The 14,152-nt window shown below is 35.5% G+C and overlaps 1 protein-coding gene across 4 annotated transcripts in view; it reads right to left on the reverse strand.

Moving 5' to 3' along the window:
* Positions 1-1,313: 1,313 nt before the first annotated feature.
* stk36 (serine/threonine kinase 36 (fused homolog, Drosophila)) overlaps positions 1,314-14,152 on the reverse strand; it is a 33,510-nt gene continuing 20,671 nt past the window's right edge. For 3 of the 4 annotated variants that reach the window (XM_022667670.2, XM_007260497.4, XM_022667672.2), the window contains 7 exons: positions 12,116-12,226; positions 11,925-11,999; positions 11,715-11,832; positions 5,715-5,841; positions 5,412-5,586; positions 2,516-4,042; positions 1,314-1,981 (listed from right to left, as the gene is read on the reverse strand). In XM_022667670.2, coding sequence (XP_022523391.2) covers positions 1,862-1,981; positions 2,516-4,042; positions 5,412-5,586; positions 5,715-5,841; positions 11,715-11,832; positions 11,925-11,999; positions 12,116-12,226 — 2,253 coding nt within the window. In that variant the 3' untranslated portion in view covers positions 1,314-1,861. The remainder of the gene's footprint in view (positions 1,982-2,515; positions 4,043-5,411; positions 5,587-5,714; positions 5,842-11,714; positions 11,833-11,924; positions 12,000-12,115; positions 12,227-14,152) is intronic. The other variant, XM_015608634.3, reaches the window with a different exon arrangement.

The following is a 14,152-nucleotide window of genomic DNA, read 5'->3' on the forward strand; positions in this document are numbered from 1 at the left end:
TGAGCGAGTTTTGACAATAGCATTGCGTTTAAAGCGCTGGAATAAAATACTAATATAAGAATCGCTGCGTTTTAAAATAGAGTAATTTGACAGGAACACTTTCCAGATTTACCGCGGCCTCGCATGCTGGGGGTCTGTCTGTCTGAGGTTTATGAGCGACTAAATCCTCATTAGGCGGGATGCCAGGGCATGGGGTAATATAATCTCGCCATTTATCCTAAAACACGGGCTGTGTCTGCGCTTGTCTTGCTGACACTGGGTGCTGTGGTTCGGGTTAGCCTACTTTTTACTCACCATCACCACGGGCTTTCTCCCGGTTTAAACAGCTTTCTCTCTTCACACACTCACGCAGAACAGCAGCACAGACAGCGTAAAAATAAACGCGAATATTTTCTTTAAAAAATGAGGATGAGAAATAGTAAAAAAAAAAAAAAAACCTAAATAACAGTGGCAAAAAGGCAAAAAAAAAAAAAACAAAATGCGCCAGATAAAAAAACCGCCTCACTCATTCAGTTTAAAGCAAATCTTCTCTTTTTTTTCTCTCGTCCCACATTTCGCAAATTATATTACAGGGTAAAATTTAACTCCATTATAAATGTAAAATTTGTGTCTTAAACAGAAAAAATCGAAACAATTTAAACGCTCAAAAATGACAATTCTAGAAGTTTAGTTTTAAAGCATTATTTTATTATTGTGCACCGAGGTGAATCAGGCTCTGACCCCGACACAATGAAATGAGGGGAAAAAAAAGCCACGCAGGAAAAAAAGCCTCCAAAGCGGATTCTATATATAAATCAAATATACAGAAAGGGATAAGAACTGACGTGACGAAATTTATTAACCTCACCGTCGAAATGGAAAAAAATATATATAAAAAAAACGAGCTAAATTCGCAGAGTAAAATCCACTGAAAACCGACGAAGCGGAAATTTCTGGTGGTCACGAAATCACCAAAAACACTCAGCAGCTCTCAGTTTACTGTTTTAATTCGGACTCGGGCTGAACATTTCATTACGATATAAGACTTAAAACGAGCAATTTTAAACCCATTTTCCCGAAAATAAAATAAGAAAAACTGCACACATCCACACACTATTTATCCACGATTTTCCCGAATATATTTCGTATATACACACACGACAAATAGGTTAGAAAACCCGCAAAAAATATATATAATAAAATTCATAATAAGGGGATTATAAAAATATGAATTTTTATACTAAAAATGTGACGTGATTTCCACAGCTAAATTTAAGCTGAACAATTTTCTATGACTAAAATAAAAATGTAATAAATACAAAAAGAAAAAAAACTTTTTTTTTTTTCAAAAAAGGAATTTATTAACAAGTATTCACTGGTACAAAATCTTTTTATTTTCACGGCCTGTATAAATTAATCAATTTTCATTAAAAAAAAAAATCAAATAAATACAAAAAACAGAAAAACAGGAAAAATACAGAGTATTGAGATCATTCAGACAAATCAGAACGGACAGTGAAAAACTCATTCACTCATTCATTTTGAAGTGTGTCTATTCTACCAGTGTTTCAGCTGGATCTCTAGCTAAAGCCTGACTGACAAGTGTTAAAAAAGCTCTACACCAGTAACTGGTTTAGCAGTAGATCTTGGTCTAAGTTTCACAGCCACAATACAATTTTAGTCTAGGCAAATGTGTAGGCTTAAGCTACCTCCAAGATTCTGTACAAAAAAAACACAGCTATCTAAACAAATTAAATACGACAAAATAACTAACATTAAAGTCATTGAGAAAGACATCTACACTGGAACACACGCACAGACACTTTGCATCACACTGGTCCGCTGATTACAACCATACACTTTACCCCTTGTTAAGTCTACGCTATGTTTTTCCTGTGTTCGGCCCATTCAGCTGGCTGACAGGCCGTCTGTAATTGCTCGGAAGTGAAGAACCCTGGGAAGCATGGTGGAGCTTAAGTCCAGCATCAATGGACTTCAGAGCCTTGAGGAACAAAGCAGTTAGAATGCGGACGTGAGACATGCTGGTAAGGAGTTTTCACTTGTCGTTCTCCAAGTCCCTTAGCACAATTGTCAGAATGATGCAATGCTGCTCAAAAGTGTGTTTGCACACTGTTCGTTGGGGTAAAGGGTCCGGGGGTAGCTGTAATTGTTATGAGGCTGCACTAAACATAAACAGGAGCAGCGTGGTAATAATCTGTATTTTTAATTGTTATTACCTACTGCCATGACATTAAGCACATATGCCACAAAATTTATGAAACACTTAAACACGTTAACTCTACCAGCCCCTCCCTTGGACTTTCCTTTTTCTTTTAAGTCTCTTAATTAGATTTATCATACCATACATATAAGCTTTAAAGCTTCAGTGTTAAAGTGGTTAATTACTACCTCATAGTAGCTACTGTATAATAAGGTTATTAACTCAATCATAAATCTTGAATTTTGAAGAGTTAACTCAACCAAACTTAAATTTTAATAAGTGTTAAGAAAAGCCTGACAACCTCATTTTTCTCACCTGCTGCAGCTCATCCAGTTGACCAATTGCGTACAGGGTGGCCACGGCCTGCCGTCGCACTGCATGATGGGAGTCGCCGCAGGCGATGCGCAGAAGCTGACGGGGAGCGTCCGCGCTAATCAGCGCCCTGTCGCCTCCACCCACGACAGCCATGTTGCCCAGGATGACACAGGCGCGCCGCCGGATGACAGCATCCGAGTCCGAGAGGAGAGACACCGCAGGACAGGCCGCTCCTATTGCAACCCTGACCCATTCCTCCTCCCCCTCCACAGAAGCGCCCACGGAACTTAAAGTTGAGCCGGCGGCGTCTCCCTTTCCCCTTTGTCTAGACCCCTCTGCTTCCACACCCCTCTTACCTCTGCCTTTCACTTCTGGGCCACTGGCAGTCCTCCTTCTGGCCTTGGGACCATCCTGCAAGTGCTGGTCTCTGTGCGAAGTGTGAAGACTCTTCCCCTTCCTAAATTCAGTCTGTCCCATCAAGCTTAGCCATTTCTCTGCAACCTTGCAAGCAATTCTACGTACATTTGGTGCAGGGTCACTCAGGCGGCTTAGAAGGTCCTGGAACAGGGATGGCTCTATGGTCCAGTTTGAGCTTGCCTCTGTTCCACTGGTAGAATGAACCCAGTATTCTGGCTCTAACTGAGCCAAGAGACCACAGGCTGCAGCTCGGACTCCATCGTCACAGTGTCGCAGGGCTACTCTCAGCAGTGATGGGTTCACAGGTAGGAGACAGACAGTGGAAGAGGTAGTTGGACAACAAGCCGTCTGAGACAGCAGGGTAATAAGCTGCATGGCGCCTGCACAAGATGATTCACTCTGCAGCAGCTCAGACAGAAGAGAGCTTGCCGTCCTAACCACAGGCTCGAGAGACTGACCTTTGATCTCTGAGATCACAGGACACCCCCTATCTCCTTCACCGTTGGCTGCACTGTTCAAAGGATGCTCTAGACTGTCTATAAGCCAGCTCATGCTTCTCTTCTGCTGGCTTGGAAGATGTCTGAGATGTGAAAAGCTGTCCTGAAGCTCCAAGCTGTCTAGAAGCTCCTCCACACTACCGCCATGTTGCTCTAAACTACTTAGAAGATGTTCTGCAGTGAGAACTTTCCGATCCTGCTTGATCTTTGGCTGATCTGCTTTTTCCCTCAACTTCCCCAAAGCAGATTTGCTCTTGGACAGCTGAGACTGTGCATTAGAGGAGTCCCTTGTACCTCTAGATTTATCTCTGCTGCCTCTGACCATGTCTGCACCTCCCTTAGGATGGTGAGTACCATCTCCCTGGCTCAGGTGGGACATGTTCTTCTGTTGGAATCCATTGTGTTTTGGTCGCTCCTCTGCACATCCTGACTGTTTGAGATAATTTAGAGTTTGCTGTGCCTCTGGGTGTCTCTGTGCACTTTGTGGGAGAAAGCCAGAGGCCAGGGCAGCTTTGGTGAAGTTGGGAACAGCGCACCGAGGGGAGGACAGGCAAAGATGACACAAGAGAGAAAGAGGAAGCTCCAAAAGAGCCGGAGGCTGGGTCTGAATCACCTGGAAACAGAAAACACAAGTAAGAACATTAAGGACATTTTAGGTAAAGTGTTAAGATTCAATGTTGCACAGTTGTGAGATTAGGACTGTCATGATAACCTAACTTGGTAACTTTTGGAAAATAAATTGCCCCATAAATAACTGAAATAAACAATATTATTGTCCTTCTAAGACCATTTTTAACCACTGACATATACCCATTTAAACAGCAAACAATGTTTAAGAATTACGAGAAACCAGACACTGAAATTGGTCAAATATTCAAATATTATACATGAATAAAATATAAAAAAACACTGTTTTAAACAAAGCAATACTGAGAGCATCTAAAATGATTGGGATTATGTTCATAAATCGAAACAGAAAAATTAATAACATAATTTAATTATTGTGACAGGCCTAGTTGAGATGCAATTGTACTGATTTTAGAATATTATAATTGATATTTATAAAATTTATATAAAAAATTATGCTGTCTAAATGTCTGAAAATTAATTCATCCATTTCAAACGATGTACTTCCTAAACCTCCTAACAACACAGCAACAATGGTAAAGGTGATAGGGAGGGAGCAGAGTAACAGTAAAAAGTTTCTAGCTATAAAGTTTCTTCTTCGTGGCTACACTGCCCACATGATTTCCAGGGGTACTGATCTGTTTCGCCTGTATAAGTAAGTTTCAGAGAAAATTATAAAATATATGAACATAAATCTGCTATTTTTTAATTAATTATCTTTTGAGCGTATACATACATTTTTTGGCGAATGCACAAATTCAATTAAATGAAAGTAATCTTTCATATTATTAATTAAAAGGTTGGTGTTTTTTTTGGGTTGTCTGTTATCAATTTTTGTGCAGAATAAAGACTAGATTTCTTCATCCTTTTTAACATTAGTGACACATGGAATGGTAAAAAATAGATTTAATTTGGTGAAGTATGCTAAGGTTCGTGCTCAAGTTGAATTTGGATCACAATACAATAATATAATATATGAATATAATCTTCTCTATTTATATTATTTCCTTAAATGTTTATATTAACTATTATTTTGAAAAATGCACAAAATTACTTAAACAACATATAATTAATTGGAAAAAAGCTTCTGTAGAATTTCTTGTAGAACACGGACTAAAAAAGAGATTACTGTGCCTTCGCTCTTGTGACTTCTGTGTATTTAATTCTAATTATATTAAGAGAATTGTGGTGTGAAATGTCAGATTTCATGGATATGAATCATTTTCTAAATAATCTTAATCAAACTGAATTGTAGTGAAGTCAGAGATTTACCCCCCCCTACTACTGTATGTTGTTCAGTGCACTGTAGGCAATTCTTATTAAATCCTGAAGAGTGGGAGTGAGTATTTACTTGCCTGAACTAAACCTGTCACCACGTTCAGGCTTTGATACGAGTGGAGAATTTCTGTCATTTTCTCCTGAGGCAGCTCCAGAGAAAAGGGAAAGCAGAGTAGGTGGCAGCTCATCATGGGTAGGCTGCTCGTATCAGAGCTGCCCCACAAGAGACCCCTTTTAAGCTCTGTCGAGCTGCTAAAAACCAGGACACAGAGGTGAGTCACAGTTAAGAATTAACAGGATGTGTAGTAATCTCACACTCACAAGGAAGCTGTGTTCATCGTAGCGTAACGGGGTAAACAAAGTTTTAGAGAACGACTGACCTATCGGCTGTCAGCAGAAGACTCAGAGTGCGAGTGAGTTTCATGCCGTCCTCAAAGTAAAGTTCCACACAGTCGTGAGGCTCATTGGAGAAAGCGAACAGAGCAAGGGAAAGGAAGATGTAGAGACCTGCACGTGAAAAAAGAAAAGTGTTTTAATTTAAACACTACTCATGTTATACAATATTAGAGAGCAGTTGGGAACAAACTACACTGAGTAAAACTAGGGCTATGTAGTAGCAAGACCTTGGCAATACAATGCGCATTACTATACAGGGTTTACGATTCAAAGCAATAAAATAAATGCAATATACTGGGAATCTGTAATCTATTATTGTGTAGAATACAGACTAGAATATTATATGTTACATTATATTTCCTCATTCTGTTTAACATTAATGTCATATGGAATGGTAAAAAGGTAGATTAACTTTGGTCACGTATACAGAGAGTCACAATAAAAATATATAAATATAATTCTGCTTTGTTTATAGTATTTCCTGACAGTTTACACAATTATTTTGGGCAAATGCACAAATTGACTAATATAATTAATATTATTAATTGAGGAAAAAAAGCTTGGTTAATTTACGTGAAGAATAGGGGCCACAATTTAATACATTGCAATATACTGCAATACTGTAAGCTGTTATAAAATCTTAGTAAAAGAAAAGTTTAATTTTTATCCATTCAAAATATTGAGATGTAATGACACTATCACATAGTTGTCAGGGTTTTAAACAACAGGAAAAACAGCACTAAATGAAGCACTGTGTTTTTAAAAAAGGCAAAACATAATGTAGTGATACGATATGACATCAATACTATTATTTAAGTTTTTTTCCATAAGTAAAATGTAACAGACTTTTTAGGTACTTAAAGGTATTCCCAACTTTCCAATTCTCAAAGCTGTTCACAGTTTAAAATATATAAGATATACTGTTTAAAAGCAAAACAAACTAATAAGTAATGGGAACATTTTGTACTCTCTAAGCTTGGCCCCAGTTCTAAAGAAACTAACAACAATATGTTTGAATAAAAATGATTGTTTCCTTGTTTAATACATATATATTTGGTAGTATATGGTACAAGTGTCACACCACTAAATTGAAAATGCTTATATTGTAAAATAAAATATCACAATATGATGCAATATCAATACTTTCTTACACCTCACAATAAAAAAAAAGACTTTTTAGGCAGTTAACAGTACTCTCAAAATATGTCAGGCAAAAATATTTTTTGACCTTTAGACATGATTTGAATCTGACAGCTGTACATTCTGATAAACCTTTACTATAAATGGATCAACAGAAATTCTCCACAATGCCTTTGAATGCAGTCTTGTTGCATAGACTTCCCCTGAAAATTAATAAGGTTTTTCTTTTCAAGCAAAATTGTGCTTTTTAAATTCTGCAAAATTGTGATAATTAATATAATCCTTTTGATCATATTCTGACAAATATTTGTCACTGTCACTGTCATTCAGACATTATAAAACACTAAACATTAGAATTAATGTGTTAGAGTGTTCTATAATGTCTGATATATTCAGCCACATTAGTGATAATAAAACATAAGTATATTCAACGTTTTTGTTAAAATAAATATATACCGGTACTGTTTAAAAACAAATTGTCTGAATGTGCTTAATGGGAACATTTTGTACCCTTTTAGCTCCCCCTGCTCCATATAAGCTCTCAAAAAATATTTGATTAAAAATGGTTTAAAATATATATAGAAATTGTTTCAATACGTTTTAGTTAAAGGTTTGGTATCAGCTGTCGGCAAAAGCCTCAGAGTTCAAAGATTCTAAAATTTCTTGCTGCCAAAAGAAGTGCTGCACAGTTGTAAGCTTACTGGAGAAAGTGAACAGTGCATGGGAGAGGAAGACCACTTTAATTTTCACATAGCAATGCTATATATCATTACTGTAATGCCAAAAAACTTGTATCTTCATTTGTTCTTTGTTTTTAATATTTTGGCATGATGTGAATATGACAAAATAAAAAAAACACACTGACTTCCTTTAAAAGTTAAGGTTTTACATGGCATCTATATACATTTTTTGTATCACATATTTATATTGATCAAAAATACAATTGTGTCCTTATTTAAAATAATGTTTTGTGCACTGGGCATGTGTCAGTCAGCTGTATTTATAAATCAGAATTCAGACCTACACTTTAAAAACATAAAGGTGCTACAAAGGCTTCTTGAAACTGTGCCAGAGGAGAAAAAAATAATGTGTATGTGTGTGTGTGCGTGTGTGTGTGTGTGAGAGAGAGATTTAGTTTATTACTAATTAGCTTATTACTAAAAGCTAAATGCATGTTAAGCAATGCAAACACATTTTTTAAGTTTCTAAGTTATAGCAGTGGTGAAAAAAAAGGAAAAAACAAACTTTAACTCTGTGTAGTTTCATGGGTTAATAAAATCATCAAAAACAATTGATCAACAAAACTAAACAAAAAACACAGCACATGTATCATATAAATAAACTTTAGTGTGCTGATATTTTCTGGTCTTCTTTAAGGCAAAAATTAACTTGCCAAGCTTGACAGCTCCTTTCATTAATCCTATTAATTTTGAGGCAGATTGAGGGTAAACATATTTATTAAAACCAATCTTTTTAGAGAACAACATTTCTGCAGTTCGAAATAAAGATATACTGTTTAAAAAGTCTGGCTGCATAAAGTGGGAACATTTTGTACCATTAAAGCCCTCAACACCTCCCCCCCTTCCTTTCCTCACACTGTTCAAATATGCTTAAAACAATATGTCTGAATAAAAAATAGTTTTTTACTTAAAAATCTATATTTACAAATCAATTAAACATGTTTCAGTTGATGCTTAATATCTAATAAGATTTAGATTATATAGATTGACTACGGGAATTTAAGGTGATGTGTAAGTGAGCGAATTTGAGGACAGAGCTTTTATTTATTTATTATTATTTATTTTTACCTTTTCTGTACAGCTTTTATCCCACTGTCCTCCTGTGTAGAAGGCTAATTATGTATCTCCCTTTTATACAGATTTATTTGTTGATTGTTTTAAGTTTTGTCATCTAAATGCTGCAAAAACCTTTTTTTAAGAGGCTGAATACATTTTTTTTTAATTAATTTAAACCACCAATACATACTTAAAATCCTATTTAAATGTGTTTCTGACATTTAAACAAGACTATGAAGAATATGAAGAGGTGGTAATACAATATTTACACAGACATTTTATGTAAGTGGGCTTAAAGGAGCATACTAAGTTTAACCGGAGCAGCAGTATTTGATTAAGAAAATTATATTACATTTTACTCTCACACGCAAAAAGTCATGGAGTGGCCGCATTAAAATTGATCATGAAGTGTTACCTCAGGGAATGGGTCAGGAAAGCCCACACCTGTATACATTGTGAGATGCTATCTTGTGAGCGAGGTTGAACACTGGTTAGCATGCTTGTGGCAATGTGATATAGATTATCAGAGTCTGAACGAGACTTTTATGGGATATCTCTTTTGGTTAGAGTTCATGGGCAGATTTCTAAATTGCCAGCAACATATGTGAACACATGGATAGCTGTATATTAATATGCAGTTATCTGACTGGCTTAAATGGCAGGGAATATATAGTAGCATATATTATTTGTGTGATATGCAGCTCTGGAAAAAAATAAAACACTTTACTTTCTGAATCAGTTTCTCTGATTTTGCTATTTATAGATTTATGTTTGTGTAAAATAAACATTGTTGTTTTATTCTATAAACTACGAACAACATTTCTCCCAAATTCCAAATAAACATATTGTCATTTAGAGCATATATTTGCAGAAAATGAGAAATGGCTGAAATAACAAAAAGGATGCAGAGCTTTCAGACCTTAAATAATGCAAAAAAAAAAAAAACAAGTTCATATTCATAAAGTTTTAAAAGTTCAGAAATCAATATTTGGTGGAATAACCCTGTTTTTTAATCACAGTTTTCATGCATCTTGGCATTTTTACCTCCACTAGTCTTACACACTGCTTTTGGATAACTTTATGACACTCCTGGTGCAAAGATTCAAGCAGTTCAGCTTGGTTTGATGGCTTGTGATTATCCATCTTCTTCTTGATTATATGCCAGAGTTTTTCAATTTGGTCAGATCAAAAGAACTCACAATTTTTTAGTGGTCTCTCTTTTTTTCCAGAGCTGTTTCATGTAAGATAATACAGTTAGTAGCTTTCAACCTTTCAATAGTGGCGCTGCTGGGGGGCATTGACCAAAAATGTTGTTTGCTTGTTTGCTGTTTTGCAAATTTAAGATGTAACATAAGTTTGATATGATATTATTATATTTAGGTAGATCTTGCTGATCGCTGGTCTGGGACATACAATTACAGGACTTACAAAGCTAAAGTTGAATAGCAAGCTACGCATGTTAATATTAGTCAAAGTTTATGTAAAACAATCGAACACAATTCATTTTACCCATCATAGGTATACAGTAAAAAACAGGAGATTTTACAATGAAAGATCCAGAGGCAATTCCAAGCCAATTAAGTTGGACAAACTGATAGTAATTTATTAATTTTTTTGTTTTAGATTTGAAATGGTTGAGTACTGTTTTGTGTGGGCAGTTTCAAATAAAAGATGATAGCGTGCTTAACTCTTTAACTTCTGCTCAGCCTTTGGGTAGAGAACATTTGAGTTATTCTTAGTATTTTTAGTTACTGTAATCATTTCAGTATATCTTTGTAGAGAAGGTACTGAACTTAACCTAACCTTTTGCCATTTCTACTAATTGCCAGAGGTAAATCCAGTAGAACACTCGGGGCCCTATCATTACACCTTGAGCAAGGTATGTCGTTACACCCCGTCAATAGTCTTTTTTTCTACGCCTTGCATCCACGTTGTTAAAATAGGGTCAGCTCCGAGTTTAGGAATATATTTATGCCAATGGGCATGTTGATCTGGAAGTGAGGTGTGTTATCTGGTGTAAATATCTGACGTGTTTCTATCTTGACCACGGGAAATATAGGTGCAAGACTGACTGATTAAAACCCTGACAACAGTCAACAGTCAGCCGCCCGATCCTGTCTTAACCATGCAGGAGTGCCGTGTGCACAGTGCACCCTCGGCACATGTACACCACCGCTCATTAAACACACACACACAGACGCGCTGCAGAGCGCAAACTCAACTTTAACCTCAACAATAAACAAAATAAAGAATAAAATAACATTACTGTTCCCATAAACTAGCTGCTGGCGTATCCTCTGCTGAGCCGCACAAAGAGCTGTGCTGTTAAGATACAAAGGTGCCAAAGTCAGAGCTCACCTGGCTCTTAAAGGGAATGGCAACTGGCAAACTAATTGGTTTATTTCACGTTACGCCCAAAACACACCCATGTATAATTAAGAGAATTAGAATATGCCTTTTGCGCATTTTAAATCACGCAAGGCATATTTTTTCACTATCACGATGCCAAAGACACGCCCCTAAATCCAGAGGCGTGACCCCAATTGAGAAGTACACAATAGATCACTAAAATAGGGCCCAAAAAGGTGTTTTTTAAAACTATGTCTTTTTAGTTCTCATCCGTATACCCGTATATCCCTTTACGCAAGTTGATTGTTGTAGTAAGTGTTCTGATTTTACTACATGTGGTATTTCAAACATTCTATAAAGGTGTATGTTTCTAAAATGTTTTTTTTTAAACTATGAATAACATTTTCTTCTCGCCCAAACAAAAATTTTAATATTCCATTTTTTTCCTAGATGAAGATATTAACAGGTTAATAGGTATGCTGACACTACTTTATTTATTTAATTAGGAATTTATTTGGTTCAGAAAAAGGAACAACAATATTGTGTAAGTGTTTTTGCAGCAAATTTTCCAGAATTTACAACAGTTTGTTACAGCATTAGGTTGTGCCTTGCTCTTCCTGACTAGTCATATGGAAGATTTTGGTCATTTTTACATTATGCAATATATTATAGGTTTGTTTTTCATTTTATTTCCATTACCGTTATCAGAGAGAAATTCAGCCGTGGATGTCGTGTTTTGCAGCATGGTGCAAACTTTAGTCCACAGATGACCCCAGCACTCTGAGTTGAGAAAATCACAGAGATCACTGCTTTCACTCTGCATTTGAAAAAAAATGGCATTTTGAGTATTAAAAACAATGTGAAAAAATTGCACAACTTCTGAGAAAAATATATACTGTGTGAAATTACCTGAGAGAGAAATTGGTGAGTTAATGCCAGCACACCGTCGCTCATGCCCCAGCCAGCAGGTAACGGGTGATAAGACTGAAAATGAAAAATGAAAACATCAGTGACACTCAGGACACACAAAATGCAGACAAAAATTACTGCATAAATAAGTGTGACCCTAACTCTAAAAAAATACGACTTAAAAAGCAAACCTCATTTGGGCCTGAGAGTAGAGACTCTAGAAGAGCAGTCAGTCTGTGCATCTGGACTTTTACACTTACTCCACGCTGAGTGAATAGACTCAGAACAGCAGCTGCTAAAGGCTGGAGGCAGAAGAACAAAAAATACACCAGTTATCATATTTTTAATTTATAACTGATAATTATTAATTCACTATAGTATATATAAGAACTTTAGAATACTGTCAGAATGTAGAGTATACTGCTGCACACTAAATGTGATATGATTAAAGGCCTAAATTACTTTGATTAAAACTGGAATGGTTGGGTTACCTAAATGCCTTAAATCTTTTAAGCACACACACACAAACACATACACATCGGGTCATGAGGCTCACAGTAATAAAACGTCCACTGTCCGTGGGTATTGCAACTTTGCAAGCAATATTTCAAAGCTTTGTTTTTTTTTAACATGATACATGCTTATGCTTTTGGGAGCCATCTACAAGCTTTGGGTTGGATATTTAGTCACTGTTCTTGGTAGAATTGGTGGTGTTTATTTCAGTTAGTTGGTTTCCCGGCCCGAACCTGATGTTTAGGTAGGGATGCACCGAAATAAAACATTTTCAGCCAAACCGAACCGAAAAAAAGTTTAACATATGGCCGAATAACAAACATTTTATTTATTAATTTTTTTTATGTACGATTACATTCGTTTTGCCATTTTCTGTAACATAGCCTACATGTATTTTTGGTATACATACAAATACATACAAAAAAGTTTAAAATACATATTTAACAATTTAGACAATTTAACGTTAAATACAATTAGTTATTCTTTTGGTGTACAGTGCTTATTTTTATTATTCAGTGCATGTCTACTTTTAAGCACAATATACATATTTTTAATAGAGTTGATGCCATAACTTTGATGAGACCATTCCAATAGCAACTACCCTTTTTGATGTAGGTTTAGAATCCAAGTCTCCAAGTTCAGATCTCAGGTCTCAGATTGGGCTGAAAAATTCAGCCCCATAGCATGATGCTACCACCACCTTGCTTAACAGTTGGCACAGCATTGTGTCATTGTGGCTGTTTTTATCCCTCTAAACATACCTCTTGTCATTTTGGCGTAATCATTTGTCCATGTGGTTTGCTGCAAACCTACTATTGTAACTTTTTTGCATCTAAAAATGTTTGTCTTTTCCAAAATGTTCTCTGCAGTGAACATGGACTATTACGATTTTTGCAATTATTTTCAATAGTGTAAAACCATTTTTAGAAACCATAACAAATTTTAAGAACATGCTACTAGTATATCTGAGTATTACATTTTACATTTTAATTACATTTGAATTTTAATCTTTATACCTTTAGGTTTGTTTTCTGTGTTTTCTGATTTATTAAATTCTTTTTATACATATTTAATCTGATTAAGGGCATCCGACTTTTGTATAAACTGCAAATACACACAGATGTATGTACATTCAACAAAACAAAAAACATAAAAATGATGCTATGCACATCACCTGAACTCTAGATTTAATACGACCTCTGTGAAGCTGTTTACAACATTTTATATAATATAATACTGCACACCATATTGAACTAATCGTACCATATTGTACTTATTGTCTGTTGTATTTACTGTATATGCAAAAAAAAAAAAAAAATCTAGTGTCACTGCACAACTGTCCTTTTTTAATTAATCTATTACTGCACTGGAGAGGAACAGCCAGCAGTATGTAATTGTATTGTGCAATCCTGTACTTGTGCAATAGAAATAATACAGTTGAATTGAACTGAAGGGAATAAAATATGGTATGTGCAAAACTCATAGCATATTAATAACTTGTATTATTATATATGACATGTTAACTTCAGACAATAAACAACATTTGTGCTTTTCAGCACTAATAAAACCTGCAGGTACAGTATAAGTATATTTTTATATTATGATTCTGTGTGTGTAATTTTGACAATGCATTAAATTTAATTCTTACAATAATTTGTTTTATTATGTTTTAATATGTTTATTTAAAGTATCAGACAATAAATAGTGGTTCGTTT

This window comes from Astyanax mexicanus, chromosome 1 (genome assembly GCF_023375975.1).
Source record: "Astyanax mexicanus isolate ESR-SI-001 chromosome 1, AstMex3_surface, whole genome shotgun sequence".
NCBI lineage: Eukaryota > Metazoa > Chordata > Actinopteri > Characiformes > Acestrorhamphidae > Astyanax > Astyanax mexicanus.